Source organism: Xenopus laevis, chromosome 1L (assembly GCF_017654675.1).
Source record: "Xenopus laevis strain J_2021 chromosome 1L, Xenopus_laevis_v10.1, whole genome shotgun sequence".
NCBI classification, from domain to species: domain Eukaryota; kingdom Metazoa; phylum Chordata; class Amphibia; order Anura; family Pipidae; genus Xenopus; species Xenopus laevis.
This window is the reverse complement of record NC_054371.1, coordinates 171,592,905-171,608,645: the sequence shown is the minus strand read 5'-3', so window position 1 is coordinate 171,608,645 and position 15,741 is coordinate 171,592,905. Positions and strand designations below refer to the sequence as shown.

Here is a 15,741-nt window from a genome sequence, read left to right as displayed (position 1 = left end):
GCCTTGGGCTGGTATAGAAGCCCAAAACATAATGTACAACATTTCTAGCTACTTCTTTAGTTAAGATTTAGTTCTCCTTTAAGGCACACTGGGAAAATGGGTGTCCCAGGAGAAAAAGGGCTTGCCCATGTCCAGCATTTGCCTAAACTGTCCAACATTTTAATATTCAAAAGTTGGGAGATATGCATATTCTATCATATATGAAAAGCCTGCGCATATTGACTTTTTTTTTCCTTTAACAAAATGAAGATAATTACTGTAAAAAGCCACTTGATTTAAACACTAGGCAGTCCTTTTTAAAATGAGTGCATACATTCCAAAAACCAGGCTTCTACAATGGGAACACACTTCGGAGAAACATTTACAGCTGACAAACTGTCATGAGACTACTGTACCTGGAATGCCCTGCTTGTATTTCGTGGGCTCTTGGGCACTATACCTTCCAACTTTCCTTGATAATGCTCGAAATGCTCTCGACAGCGCTGCTTACCTTTTGTAGGAGGTCAATCTCCTGTTGCTTTGCATTGAGGAAAGCCAAGGCTTGCTCATGCTCCAATTCCAGCTGTTGCCGCCGTTCAGCAGCCTCTCGCATATGCTGTTGGTAATTATAAGAGCATGTTTAGGCGACTAAACCATTTCTTTATCAAAGATTCTCAAGTTTGTTTATGGACTAGAACCTCTTACATAGCCTCCAGCCCAAGAGCACATTCTACTGAATCAAAGAACTCAAACTTTAAGTTGGGCTGAGACATAGAAGTATGTGACAATTAAAGCAGTACATTTATTTAGGTGCCAAATCCAAGCCAAAGCAAGGCTTAACCTGTATTTCTTAACTTCTTTTCAGCTCTCCCATACAGTATTAAGAGGCACTATATTAGATGCTGAGCCTTTGATGTAGTTCTGCACTGTGCAAAAGCAAAGTTGAATTAAAGGAACAGAAATGTTGAAGCACTCATTTAGCTGAGTGACATCTGGACTATGACAATAAATAAATTAACCGAGACACTATTGTTATGAGAAGTAAGCTCTGAACTGTACTACAATGGTTGTTATTACAGTGGTAGTGAGTACATATCCTTGGGTACTATAGATAGCTGGCCACCTTTCTTTTTAGTAATGCATTTGCACCAAATAACGGTCTAAAATATACTCATTTTAGAAAAACTCTCTCTTTCTGGTATCACCACTATCTATTACTAATGGTTCAAATACAATGTTCACAAATAAAAACAGAGAAGAAGTCCACCCTATCTATGAGTGTCCGATATTTTAAGTACGTTGTAGGAGTTTAACCACATCTGATTAAAGGGATTAGGAGTGGGCAAAATAACCAGTTGATAGTTGTTATTGTTGACAGGCATTGATTAAAATGCTTAAAAACAGTGGAAAGGCACACATTTCATGCATGACAAATACTGTATGTCCTTCCTGCCTTTGTGAAGCAGACATCTGCAGACTGAGGCACCACATAATGTGCCAGTAGTTTTAACCCATTTCTTACTGGCTGGTTAATATTTAGCAATAATAAAGTTACCAGCACCAGTCTGCACCCCCCTCCCTTCAAGCTGTTATTGTCTGGTCTTGTTATTTGCATGTTTACTATTAGAGAGCAGAAAGGTATACCTTCTAGGTAAAGTGTTGTGTACTGTGTTAGCCAGCTGAAAATGTTATAGGGTAAAACTTTTGATGTGAGGCATATCAAAAGTGAAGAAAAGGTGATGCAGGTATGGGATCTGTTATTCGGAAACCAGTTATCCAGAAAGCTCCAAATTACAGAAATGCCGTCTCCCATAGACTCCATTTTATCCAAATAATCCAAATGTTTAAAAGTAATTTCCTTTTTCTCTGTAATAATAAAACAGTACCTTGTACTTGATCCAACTAAGATATAATTAATCCTTAATGGAGGCAAAACCAGTCTATTGGGTTTATTTAATATTTACATGATTTGCTAGTAGACTTAAGGTATGGTGTTCCAGATTACAGAAAGATCCCTTATCCGGAAAAGCCCAGGTCCAAAGCGCTCTGGACAACAGATCCCATATCTGTACCTTTTATTGGCTAAGATGACAATCATAGCAAGCTTTCAGAACATTTCAGTTCCTCCTTCAAAGCTGATTAAAGAGAAGCTATATTGGCTCCCAAAAATATGTCAAACGCCTGGGTGCAGGTTATAAAATTTACATCCAAATAGCAAAGAAACCACACTCCAGGTCTTTTAAGGTGAAAAAATCAAATCATTTTGTACGAAAACAACTAAGAAACAAAAGGAAAAGCACATATGCATAATAAGATACAGAATGCTGCATATATATGTCAGATGCAACACAGCTTCTTTGCAATCAGTTTTGAAGAAGGAATAGAAATATTCTGAAAGCTTGTTGTGATTGCCATTTTAGCCAATAAAGATATCACCTTTTCACCACTTTTGGTATGCCCCATATCAAAAGCTTTACCCTATAACAAGATTTCCCTTCTAATGATGATCAATAAGGACCTGAGAGAGTGACAACATTTTTAAAAGATATTTTTAAAAGTTAAAACAATGAGATACTGAGAAAATTAAAGGAAGTGACCAAAAACGATGATGTTTGTTCCCATTCATATTACATGGATTTTTTCAAGTGCCCACACGAGTCCATTTTTACATAAAAGTTGCTTCCTACAGTAGACACCAATAGCTAAAAGGTATAGAGTCAATTCAACCAGTTCTTGGGTCACATAGCTCACTCCCAGACTCTGGCCTTCTGTTAAAAGGCAGAAGAAACCTGGGGTTAGCGTATTCTAAGATCAGTAAGCAAGCACTATACAAACGTTGGGCCACAAATCAAATAATCAGAGTGAGCATAGTGACAGCATAGTAAGGGTTACTGGAGCTCATTTACAAACACTGGGCAAATTTGCACCAGGGCAATAACACATATTAACCAATCAGTGATTAGCTTTTTTTAGTGTAGGCTGAACACTAACATATGTTACTGTCCAGGTGCAAATTTGCCCAGTGTTTATAAATGGCCCACGCTGTCTTCCGATCAGTGAATACTTAGGGCTAATATCAACTGTTGGTACAGACTTTATTCAGGCAATTTTATTCTTGTGTGTTATGCCATACTGCTCATTTTAGCATCTCCTGAGTTTATTGTGTCTGTTTTTCCACATGCATCTACACACCTATGAAATCACACAGGGCATAAGTATTTCCCAATAACCAGCCTTTTGCCTGATTCTACAAAACTGCAGTAGAGCAGAAGCAGATCAGTCTAAACTTGTCCATCTTCCCATTTATCCTGCAGATACTTATATTTTAATTATTTGAAAGTAAAGTCACATTCTACTTCCTGTCCATACAAGCACAATCAAAGCAAATCAGCAGTCCACTGAGAATCCCTTAGTATAATGGGCTGCTCTTTATCTCACAGCCTAACAGGCTGCAGCTGGGGGCAGAGATGGGTTGTTTATATTGAATATGACTTTACTTATTATTTAAAGTAACAACAAAAACTATAAAAGATTTCTTAGGTGAAACAACAGGCAAAAGTATGTTTAGCACAAGCCCAGTTCATTGAACTAATGTTGAAAAAGGGGTATAGTGTCCCTTTAAAAGATTTTAAGTCAGATGTGAACTCTGTGAGCCACAAGGTCTGATGATGGGGGAATGTAGGCTGTGTAATAGCTTATCATCACTTCTTTTATTAACATTATATTATCAGAAAGCCCTTCCTGAGCAGCCTACATGCCCTGCATCTTGATTTCCACTCCAGGCAGTCACCTTGGCAACCAGTGGACTTACATTATGAAAGTTGCAGCCAGGAAGGAAATACCTGCAAGCTCATATTATCATCTCCCAGCAACCCCAAGACTTAAGCATTGAAAATTCATTCCTAGCTGATCAGGATCTCTGAGAAGAGCTCAGTTACCTCTTTAACTGCCTCATGGTTGAAAAACTTACTTCATATTTTTTCCTGTTGCAGACCTTATTTTATTAGGTGCCATAAAACAGCAGATGGTATGACAGCGAAGAGATTGTGGATTGCAAATCAACGCTTATCAAATGATAGAACCAGGTTCCTTACATACAGTATTTACAATTCAATGGGGCTCAAACTGTTTTCCCATTAAAATTTAGCATATTCTACTATACAAAAATATATTAATATATTTATTTTAAAAAGTTTAAAAAAAAACAAAAATAAAAATAAATATAAATAAATATATATATATATATATCTGCAATTCGCAGATTTAAGTTGGCGAAGTATTGATTTAAAGAGACAGTACTTCGATTATCGAATGGTCGAATAGTCGAACGATTTTTACTTTGAATCGAAGTTGAAGTAAATTCGAAGTCGTAGTATCCTATTCGATGGTCAAAGTATCCAAAAAATTACTTCGAATTTCAAATTATTTTACTTTGAAAATCCCCTCGAATTCACTTCGACCCTTGATAAATCTGCCCCTTAGAGGCTTATTTACTAACATTTGAATTTCTATTTTTTTCACAAATCTTATCACATGGGTCATAACCATTTGCTTTTGTAAGGAAGTAGTGTTCTGGCTATTATGTTAGACATCCAGACACTCAAGTCTTTATATTACATTCATATTACATTTATATTACATTTTTGGCTAACTAATTATATTAGAAACATCTTTTATTTTGCACAGCCTATCTATTTACACAGTTTTTATTTTTACACTGACTGATCCTTTAAAGACTCCTGTGACAGACCTCCACCACCACCATCTGGCATTGCAGTGACTCTGCATTAAATAATTTTTTAACAAATATGGTCCTCATTGGAGTGCTTGCCCACTTGAGATAGGGTCCAAATAGTAGCCAGCTGAGGCCTTCAAGAAACAAAAAACATTAAAAAGAAGTCAGTTGGTTCTTAAGGCACAGTGGAAGATATACTGTATACACATAAATATATGGGGGATTCTAAAAAGAAACTTCATAAGTGAAATATCTAGGCTTTCATGTAGAAATGTACTGATTTTATAAAATCATTAACAGTGCCATTATAGAGCTGAATTACTTTTTATTTTGTAATTTCTCCAAGGAGTTTGGAGCCAAATGAGTAAAGTTTTTAATTCAATAAGCGGAGGGGACCCTTCGTTCCTTTCAAGAAGAACTGTACCAAGATCAAAATGCTAAGCTGCCTACAGTCAATTCCAGTAACTGGAAGACTCAAATCATTTTGACTACAGTTCTTGCTGGCAGAGACCCTCTTTCCAATATCTGTGGATTACAGTCACACATCAGATTCTCCCACCACAAATGTTAGCAGCAGGAAAAGCAGTGGTTTCATCTCCATGAAATGGGGTGAGGAGGTTATGTTGGGGTTCTCTTAACCTAATGTTATTCATTCTACTACAGCAGGTACCCTACCCATAGTAAGATCATTCCAGTTAGTCAGATTTACACACATTTCCCCACAACCCCAATTTAGGCAGCTCTTGGAGAGCAAATGATACCAAAGTTGAAATTGCTAACAGAAAATACAAAGTCTACTTCCAATACCTCTCAGTGCAGTGTTTAAGTATTGCCAGGGAAACTGCATTAAAGGAAGAGTAACACCAACAAATAAAAGTGTATTAAATTAATTAAAATATAATACACTGATGGTCTGCACTGGTAGAACTGGTTTGTTTGCTTCAGAAAATCTACTATAGTTTATATAAACAATGGGAAGGGTGAATACCATTTCAGTACCATACCAAGGCAGGCAGACAGAGTAAAGAAAAGAGAGATGATAACCATATGGGCACAAACTAGATTACGAGAATAACCCCTTATATATATAACAAGTAACCCCTTCTTTAGGCAATCTAATTACTAAAGGAAGGATCCCTAATGTGTGTAATGTTAAAGCTTACATAAAAGGGATTCTAGGCAGTGAAATGCATTATCCCCAGTATAGAACTGGGATTAAAATGAGTTGGTTTCTCGACAACACTGCATTTAACAGCAGAATACACAATCATCCTGCTTTGAACTAGATTACATCAAATCAGTCTCCATGCATGTATTCCTATGCACACTTCTCTCTCCATGTTGTACAATTTCACATTACCCTTCTTCACTTGTTTTTACTTAAACCTGAAATCTTCTCATTTTGTTTTCTATCTGGTAATTGGGCTTCATTTTCAATATTAAAGGACAAAATGTAGTTATTCAATAAATGACAGAACTGCTCTCCTGTTATGTCTGAAACTGTATTTCTTTGTATTCAGTGTGCTTTGATGGCTGCACTCTTTCTCTATTCGAATACAGAATATGTTGGCACGTTATAAATAATACCGTTCCTAATAATATCTACATGGACTTTTTCATTGGAATTTTTTACTAAATAATTCTAACCAACATAAGGTTTTCATGATGCAAGAGAGAAATACACTGGTAAGGCACCTCACTAGTCCTACCAATTACTATTTCTGTCAGGGAAAGGTAAGCAGAGAAAGTAAACTGGTCCTTAAAATATATATATTTTTGCTATAAGCATTAGCACCTTCCCCTGTCTAGTGTAATGATAAATGGAAGCTGTATTGATAAATCTCTGCTTTCTGATTCTTCTCACATCTATTGACATCAAGTGGAGTGTGATGTCTGCATTAACCCTTGTTGCGGCTCCTATTTATGTGCTTTAGTTTCCGTCTTTACAATTTCCTTGCGGGCAGGGTTTCCATCTTTCCTATTGAAGTTAAAACATTACCAGCTGTCCTATATCTGTTAATTTTGTTCTCTATATTTCTAATATTGGCATCCAGTGTCAGTTTTACCAGCTACTAAATACTGGCCAGGTGGCAATCCTTGTCATGGTGGAATTGGTGATTTTCTAGCGAATGCATACATCTGGCTACAGTGATCATTAATGTGCCTATCCTGATGTGCACATATCATGGAAATGTGTTCTGGTGGTGGTGGTGGTGGTGGTCTTCAGTTGTTCAGAGAATAAATAGACTGGGCCTTTAAGAATAAGGTAATGTTATAGATATAATTTGAGTTAATAAATGTGGTACAGGTATGGGACCTGTTATTCAGAAAGCTTGGAACCTGGGGTTTTCCAAACTCCACAAAAACATAACTTGAGCTTTTTGAAAAGTAAACATAATTTCAAGCAACTTTTCAATATACATTAATTAAAAAATATCCAGACTTTTCATTATTTTTAATGGTTTCTGGAAGTTCCCTAAGCCTAGCTTTCTGCTCTCCTGCTGATCTCTCTGACTACTTTGCTGAGCTGACTACTGTTACTTTGTATCAACAAACAGCTATCCTAAAGGCCCCATACACGGGCCGATAAAAGCTGCCGACAAACAGAGTCAGCAGCTTATTGGCCCGTGTATGGCCATCCGACGGGCTTCCCTGATGATATCTGGCAGGTTAAAAAATCCTGTCAGATCGCGGCCGCATCTGTGCGGAAAGGAACATCACAGAGCAATGCATCGTGGGTTATGTAGTTCCTGCATACTGTCTGTAAGCTGTGGAGAAGTTGTTACAATTTGTAACATCAGTGTTTAGTCCCTCCTTCTCTGCCAGGATTTCAAATGATGCAGAAAGAGAAGAACTGTTAAACAGCTGGATTTCAGCACAGAAAATGGCATTATTCATTCACTTTTTGCATAAACAGGTAACTATGATGGGTATATTAGGGCTTTCTATGTTATGTGAGCCTCTTTATCAAATTTTGGTTTGGAAGCCGGAATTCCCCTTTAAATCATTTAAACATTAATTAAACCCAATAGGCTGAGTTTGCTTCTAATAAGGATTAATTATATCTTAGTTGGGATTAAGTCCAAGGTGCTGTTTTATTAATACAGAGAAAAAGTAAAACGATTTTAAAAATTTAAACTATTTTATTAAAATGGAGTCTATGGGGTAAATGTAATAACAAGAGCAAAACCTTGCAAATAAAAATTTACTTGTCGCAATGTAATATTCTTCATTAGGCTTTTAAAAAACCGGTTTGCAATTGCAAAATTTTATTACACACTGTGCAAATGTTCGCAAAAGCAGTTTGTTCACAAACTTTGCAAGGACGTTGTTGAGGCCTTAATCAGTCAAAAATGGTTTAAACATGGTCGCTAATGGGCACATTCGTCTTTGCTAACGTTTTTTGCAATAACGAAGCATATTACATTCCCCCCTAACAGAGATGGCCCTCCCATAATTTGGAGCTTTCTGGATAATGTGTTTCCAGATAAAGGGTCCTGGAAAGACTGTGCAAAAGTTAAAATGGGTTCTCCAGTTTTATAATAAGAGGAGGACAGAGGGCTTTGGTGGCTAATGCCAGGTATTGAACTACTGTATGAGACTCATTTGATCCATGTAATGATAAACAAAAGCATTATTTAGCCTTTGGAATAAAATATGTTCATTTCCCTTACTTCCAATAAAGGAGAAACAACCAAAGTTATCATGCACTTGATTTCACGTTCACACACATGCAAAAACTATGAATGTTAGTAACAGCACAAACAAGAGTATTAAATTTAAATATAATTAATCATTGCAGTATTGGAAAGGCATTCGGATATGTTTAACTGTGATGAATAGTGTTGGTATAAACCATTTCAGTAAAGGAATGATGAATTTTCAAGCCATTCTGCGTCGTCTATTGATCTACAAATGATTACAATATTCTGCGTATATCCTAGCAGGGCGGAACATAAGCACATTTTGCCAGAATTATTGCCTTTTGATGATTGACACGGTAAGATGTTTTCTCATTACCAGCAACAAACATGTAGTTGTCATTGGAGATAATAATATCAATAACAATAGCTCTTCCATTGATGATAGAAAAACTCATTATAGCAAAACTTTTTTCCAAAAAAGATCACGGGAGATTATTTCTTTAGTCTATATTCCATATTTCTGCATTTGAAGACTTATTGATGCTTTCCCGGATAATAGATCTCACACCTGTACTGCCTCAGCCTAAGAACAATCAAGTACACATCCACTGCATCTAAAATTAACCATCGCTACTATTTTGTATGGCAGGCATTGAAAGGCAATCATGCTCCATTTTAATTAGGAGCACATAATAAGAACCCCTTGCTTTGCAGAATGTGATGTTTAGCACATTGGACAGGCTGCAATTTCTGCACACTGCTTTCTCATGTTTGATAGGAGCTTATACTTTAATGCAAGCATCAGAAATATCCTTTAGGCATCGCTATTATTACTGTGACAACACAACACATCATTATGCATTTAAGTTTTGAACTGTGACCTGGGATCGTAGACCATTTGATAATGATATAACATAAATACATAACGTTCATCCTCTAGTGCAGTGATCCCCAATCAGTGGCTCATGAGCAACATGTTGCTCACCAACCCCTTGGATGTTGCTCTCTGTGGCCTCAAAGCAGGGGCTTATTTTTGAATTCCTGACTTGGAGGCAAATTTTAGTTGCATAAAAACCATGTTTACTGCCAAATAGAGCCTCCTGTAGGCTGTCAGTCCACATAGGGGCTACCAAATAGCCAATCAAACCCTTATTTGACACCCCAAGGTCTTTTTTCACGCTAGTGTTGCTCTCCTACAATTTTTACATTTGAATGTGGCTTATGGGTAAAAAAGGTTGGGGACCACTGCTCTAGTGGATACCTTTTTTGGTTTGTGTAATTATTGCAGCTTACCAATGGAAATATCATCCTGTTATCTGCTGGCCTCTCTCCCCTCTCAGGTACATTAACAGTTCCTTCTTACTGCCAAATCCTCTACTGTCTAGGGAATTATGGGAGAAACTGCTGCTGTATCAGTAATCTTACAGCAGATATTATTACACCCATGCCATCAAACTACTGAGGTTTATAACACAGGAAAAGTGTTCCTAGGTCCAGTATCCATAGCAACAGCTTTAGCAGTTTCTGTGAAAGATTTTACTCATGGCATTGCAACTGCTTCAATGCTTTTAAAGGGATACTGTCATGTTTTTTTCAAAATCAGTTAATAGTGTAATCTGTTTTTCAAAAGAGCAATCTGATTTTTTTATATTTAATTTTGATGGGGCTAGATAGTTTCCCAGGTGCCCAAAGTCATGTGACTTGTGTTCTGATAAACTTCAGTCACTCTTTACTGCTGCACTGCAAGTTGGAGTGATATCACCTCCCTTCCATCCCCAGCAGCCCATCAGCAGAACAATCGAAAAGTAACCGGATAGCACCCTGGTAGAAATAAGAACAGCATTCAATAGTAAAAATCCATGTTCCATTGCAACCCCATTCAGTTACAATGAGTAGGAGAAACAATAGCCTCTCAGAAAGCAGTTCCATAGTGAAGCACTGGCTCTTTCTGAAAGCACATGACCAGGCAAAATGACTTGATAAAGGGCCCTGCGTGGCCCGAAACGTTGCCAAACTTTATGTCTGCCGTGAGCCAATAAAAACACTTTTCTTCACAAGACAAGTTTGATCGGTGTGCTACAGTTTTCTTTGGATGTTCAGGCAAAATGACTTGAGATGGTTGCCTACACACCAATATCACAACTAAAGAAATTACACTTTATTGTTAGTTTCCCAGGAGCCCCCAATCATGAAACTTGTGCTTTGATAAACTTCAGGGACTCTTTACTCCTGTACTGCAAGTTTGAATTTTATCAGCCCCCCTTCCCCCTCAGCAGCCTAACAACAGAACAATTGAAGGTAACCAGGTAGCAGTTCCTTAACACAAGATAACAGCTGCCTGGTAGATCTAAGAACAGCACTCAATAGTAAAACTCCATGTCTCACTGCAATACCTTCAGATACATTGAGTAGGAGAAACAATAGCCTGTCAGAAAGCAGTTCCATAGTGCAGCACTGGCTCTTTCTGAAAGCACATGACAAGGCAAAATGACCTAAGATGGCTGCCTACTAGGGTTGCCACCTGGCCGGTATTTTACCAGCCTAGCTGGTAAAACACCTGCCGGGGCTGGTATTACAAATTTGCCAGCAATGTAAATGCCGGTAATTTGTAATACCCGTAACAAAAGCCCTTGGCCCTCTGGTGGAAACTTACCTTTTCTTAGTCTTCTGCCCCTCTCGCGATGTGGCCCGCCCCCTTTTGCAGCACGACCCTGTGGCTCCGCACCTTTTTGCATCACAGCCCGCCCATTTAGCTCCCACTCCCACCACTGGTCGGTATATTTTTTTTTAAAAAAAGGTGGCAACCCTACTGCCTACACAACAATATTACAACTAAAAAATACACTTATTGGTTCAGGAATGAAATATTATATGGTAGAGTGAATTATTTGCAGTGTAAACAATGTAGTTTAGAAATAAAAACAAAACCATAAAAATCATGACATAACCCCTTTAAATTCCCCAGCTTTTACTCCGTAATCAACAGCAGCTCAGTAATTTCATCTCTGTACCACCTTCACATGCTCATGGTCCATAGACTTTGCAGCATTCATTTTATCAACAACCTATTTAGTTCACTGCTATTTTTGTTAGCATAAAGAAAGGGTTAATTACTATGGGTGTGTGACAGTTTGTTAGGCACCCACCTGTGATAATATTCTCTAACCTCAGACCCTGAAAAACATGCTAGTTTGGGATAGTATTCTAGGGGCAACTGTGCCGCCATCTTCATTGCTGTCTTGGAATCTTTGCTCTGGTCCTGGGCTGTGTGCATTCCTAGCAGAGTCGAAGTTCATCTTTTTCAGTTACACACAGCCCAGACCAGCCACAAGGGATCCCTGGGAAAGGAAAGATGGTGGAGCAGCTCATTTTTCAGCAAAGAGGACCCAGTCCAAGGTCTAAAGTAAGCAATTATAATCTTGGGGCAACAATTTTGCACCCTCCTCTCAGTGATTTCTATCAATGTTATAAATAATATTTCAGTGTATTCTTTTTGTTTATTTTCAGCCTTTGAATGTTTCTCTGGTCCACAGTATGGACATTAGAGTAAACTGATGTACACAATAGTCTACATTAGATATTGCTGCAGTTTATCTGTCCCTAGAATTCAATGATTTTTGATAATTGTGGGGCTTATTCCTGACAATGTTCTTCCCGAGAGACCCTTCAGCAGATCTGTTGCTTGGAATTAGATTTGCTGCATAAGTTTTACTGATTTAGAGTATAATACGGGAATCTATAAGCCTTGTAATGCACAATGGTATATATAAAACATATGTGATAAATACTTCTATATGGAATATGACTAGCCAACACTGTGTAACTGCTGTGCAAAAATGTGGTGGTTGTGTTTAGATGTATTGCCTTTAGTCATACCTTGTGACACATTCAAATAGCATTTTGGTATGGAAAATGAAAGGAGCCTAATACAGAGGGCCCCATACAATGAATGATCACAATAAGTGGCCTGCGACACCCCTGAATAGATTGACATACAATACCAATACAAAGTACAAATTACAAATACAAGGAGCATTTTTAACAGGAACTACAAATTATATGTAAATGCTACAATTGTTTGATGGATGAAAACACAGAATGAGACCATGGTTGCCTTGCTTTGTGATTAATTTCCAGCATTACAGGATAAAGACAAAGTGTACCCTATCTTCAAATAATCATGTTACTGGGACATTCACAATGCAATTTCCTTGAGCGGGTTCATTGAAACGTTATTCCATTTCAAATGCCAGCACAAATCACAGATGGTGTAAATGTTATATTGAAGCCCCTTGAAAGAATTGCAGGCCTCCTGGTATGACAGAGTAAGTGCTACTGTAAGTAACAAAGCTATCAGTGCTGTCTGTCAGCTGCAATACTTTTGAACAAACCTTCTCCCAGAAACTGAAGGCCAGGCACTTAATCAGCTAGAACTGCATCTCAGGATATATGGAGCTGATTTATAGTCCCTCGTCATTTTTACCAAGCAGTAAGGATAGTTACTGCTCCCTAAACCATTACTGAGGGCTTTAGCTGTAACTGTTTATTTTCCACACTATAACAAAACAATTGCCTAGATACTTTCTCCTTGCATGTGATCAGCAATGAAAGATCCAGACAAGCTATGAGCACAAACAGCAGTGATGTTGGATAAACAATAAATATGTTCGGCTGTTCAAAGGAGTCAAACACTGACACGGCAACCACGTGACCATAAAAGTGTCCACGTGACCATAACATTTGTTGAAACTTTGACTGCCATGAAACATTTGACAGGCCCATTGAACTGGTGGGAATCCTTCTAGACAGGTCAATCTTTCATAAATCAGCCCCATCTCTGAGTTTCAAAAAGTTCATATTTTCTAACCAGCAGCTACATACCCTTAAATGGCCATTTTTCTAGCTGCAGGTAGGGGATCCGTTATCTGGAAATTCATTATCCCGAAAGCTCCAAACTGCAGGAAGGCCTCTCCCATAGACTCCATTTTAATCAAATAATTCACATTATTAAAAATTATTACTGTTTTCTCTGTAATAACAAAACAGTACCTTGTACTTGATCCAAACTATAATACATCCTTATTGGAGAAAAACCCTTATGGGTTTAATTAATATTCAAATTACATTTTAGTAGACTTAAGTCATGGAGATCCAAATTTGGAAAACCCAAAGTCTGGAACATTCTGGGAAAAAGGTTCCACATCTGTATCTCCTTCTAGTTATAGGATATTAGTTGACAGTACAGGCATAAACAATGGCCTGTATCTGGGCCACTAGATCATTTATAGCAACCAATCAGCAGGTAGCATTTACTGGTCACCTGTTGAAAAACAAACATTTTATTGGCTGCTATGGGAAACTGCACCTCGGAAAAGTGTGCTCCTTTATTACATGCTGGGTAACTAACAGACTGATGAGATATGTAATAGATAGATACCATAATCTTATGTTCTTATCTACTGCCAACAAAAGATTTTGATATATTATACGTTAACAAAGGCACTTCGAACCACCTGCTATTTTTTTAAAGCAAGGACACGACATATTTTGCCATCCACTATTAATCTTGACTACTGCAGGTGACAAAATGTTTGGATGATTATTATTAGTGCTCAAAGGTTCTGTTTAGTTCCACGGAGCACTAATACCATCTAAGAAATTAATGTGTTTAACTGTTTAAAGAAGTTGAACACATTCTGAAGAAATGAAGCCTTTATCAGCTTTAAGAAATTAATCAATTTGTAAAAAAAAAAAAAACTTTCCTATTGTGATACTTTTGATAAATAAAAAAAAAAAAAGGATCAAGCTGATGTGAATCTTTCTGGAATCCCCAGTTGCATGTTTCATAAATATACAAATTTATATATATTGATGATAACATTCCTTTAATTTATTTAATTTTAACACCAGAAAAGCCATTCACCTTACCTTTAGGACCTGCTCTAAGTTCTCCAGTTTGGCTTGGAGCTGGTATTTCTCCTTCACAGCCAAATCTCTTTCTTTGGTGACTATGACAAGGGTTTCTCTGAGCTGCTCATAGTCTGACTTTACCTGTAAAGAGGATAACTGAATATCAAGGATTGGGGAACATATATATATTTCTTCATATTAATATTTTAATATTTGCCTTTTTTAATTTACAATAATTTTTATTGCCATTTATAATAATACGTCACAAAACATCAAATAAGAACAACATGAACACGCGTGATCTTATTACACACATCAGTAATTGCAATATGAATATTGCTGAACATTGTAAGTTATAAGTAATACAACCAAAGGTCATTCAATACAAAATTCAAATATAATTCCATTAAAAAAAAGAAAAGAAAAAGAAAAAACAGAAAGCTTAAGAAAAAACTTTGTCATGACTACTGAATATACAAATTATTAAATTAATAATTGAATCTCAACCGAGAAATATGTTTTCTATCCTTTTTACTTAAAAAGTCGAAGTATGAAGACCATTTTATTATGTATTATTTTCTGTATTTATATACTAAATCTAAACGTGATGCTCTCAGATGAGCATAATTCATAAATATATTTGAAAACTACATATTTAGTCTTGGTGGCACATTTACCTAGGGTCGAATATCGAAGGTTAATTAACCCTTGATATTCGACTGCCGAATTGAAATCCTTCGACTACGAATATCGAAGTCGAAGGATTTAGTGCAATTCGTCCGATGGAACGATCGAAGGAATAATCGTTCGATCGAACGTTTAAATCCTTTGGATCGAACGATTCGAAGGATTATCCTTCGATCAGAAAAACCTTGGAAAGCCTATGGGGACCTTTCCCATAGGCTAACATTGGCCTCGGTAGGTTTTAGGTGGCGAACTAGGGGTCGAAGAAATTTTTAAAGAGACAGTACTTCAATTATCGAATGGTCGAATATTCGAACGATTTTTAGTTCGAATCGTTCGATTCAAAGTCAAAGGTCATAGTCAAAGGTCGAAGTAGCCATTTCGATGGTCGAAGTAGCCAAAAAAAACATTCGAAAATCAAAGTTTTTTTCCTTTATTTTCCTCTATTCCTTCACTCAAGCTTAGTGAATGGGCCCCTTAATGTCTTAATAATATTGGGTGTCTTTTCAGGTGCAATGTCCATTGCATTTCCATTTTTGGTTCCCTGTGCCCAATACTTAATATGTTTGGGGTGGCAGTTCTAGTTATGTACCCTACCCTAACCTGCAAAACCTTAAACTGGACCCGATTCTAAGTGACAAAATGTTGCCATTGTAGGACCCCTGTTGGACATGTACCTGCAGCTTTTCATGCTGTACTCTACTGCTGTGTGTGCCTCTGGTTCCAAGTAATGGAATCTTCAAGTGCCAATGCATTTCTTACAGTGCATGATCCCATTGCTGACCAATT

General features: G+C 37.3%; 1 protein-coding gene across 4 annotated transcripts in view; it reads right to left on the bottom strand.

Moving 5' to 3' along the window:
• rimbp2.L (RIMS binding protein 2 L homeolog) overlaps positions 1-15,741 on the bottom strand; it is a 211,219-nt gene that overhangs the window by 57,640 nt on the left and 137,838 nt on the right. For all 4 annotated transcript variants that reach the window (XM_041567214.1, XM_041567218.1, XM_041567220.1 and 1 more), the window contains exons 8-9: positions 14,287-14,409; positions 491-595 (exon numbers count right to left, since the gene is read on the bottom strand). In XM_041567214.1, the coding sequence (XP_041423148.1) occupies positions 491-595; positions 14,287-14,409 (228 nt within the window). The remainder of the gene's footprint in view (positions 1-490; positions 596-14,286; positions 14,410-15,741) is intronic.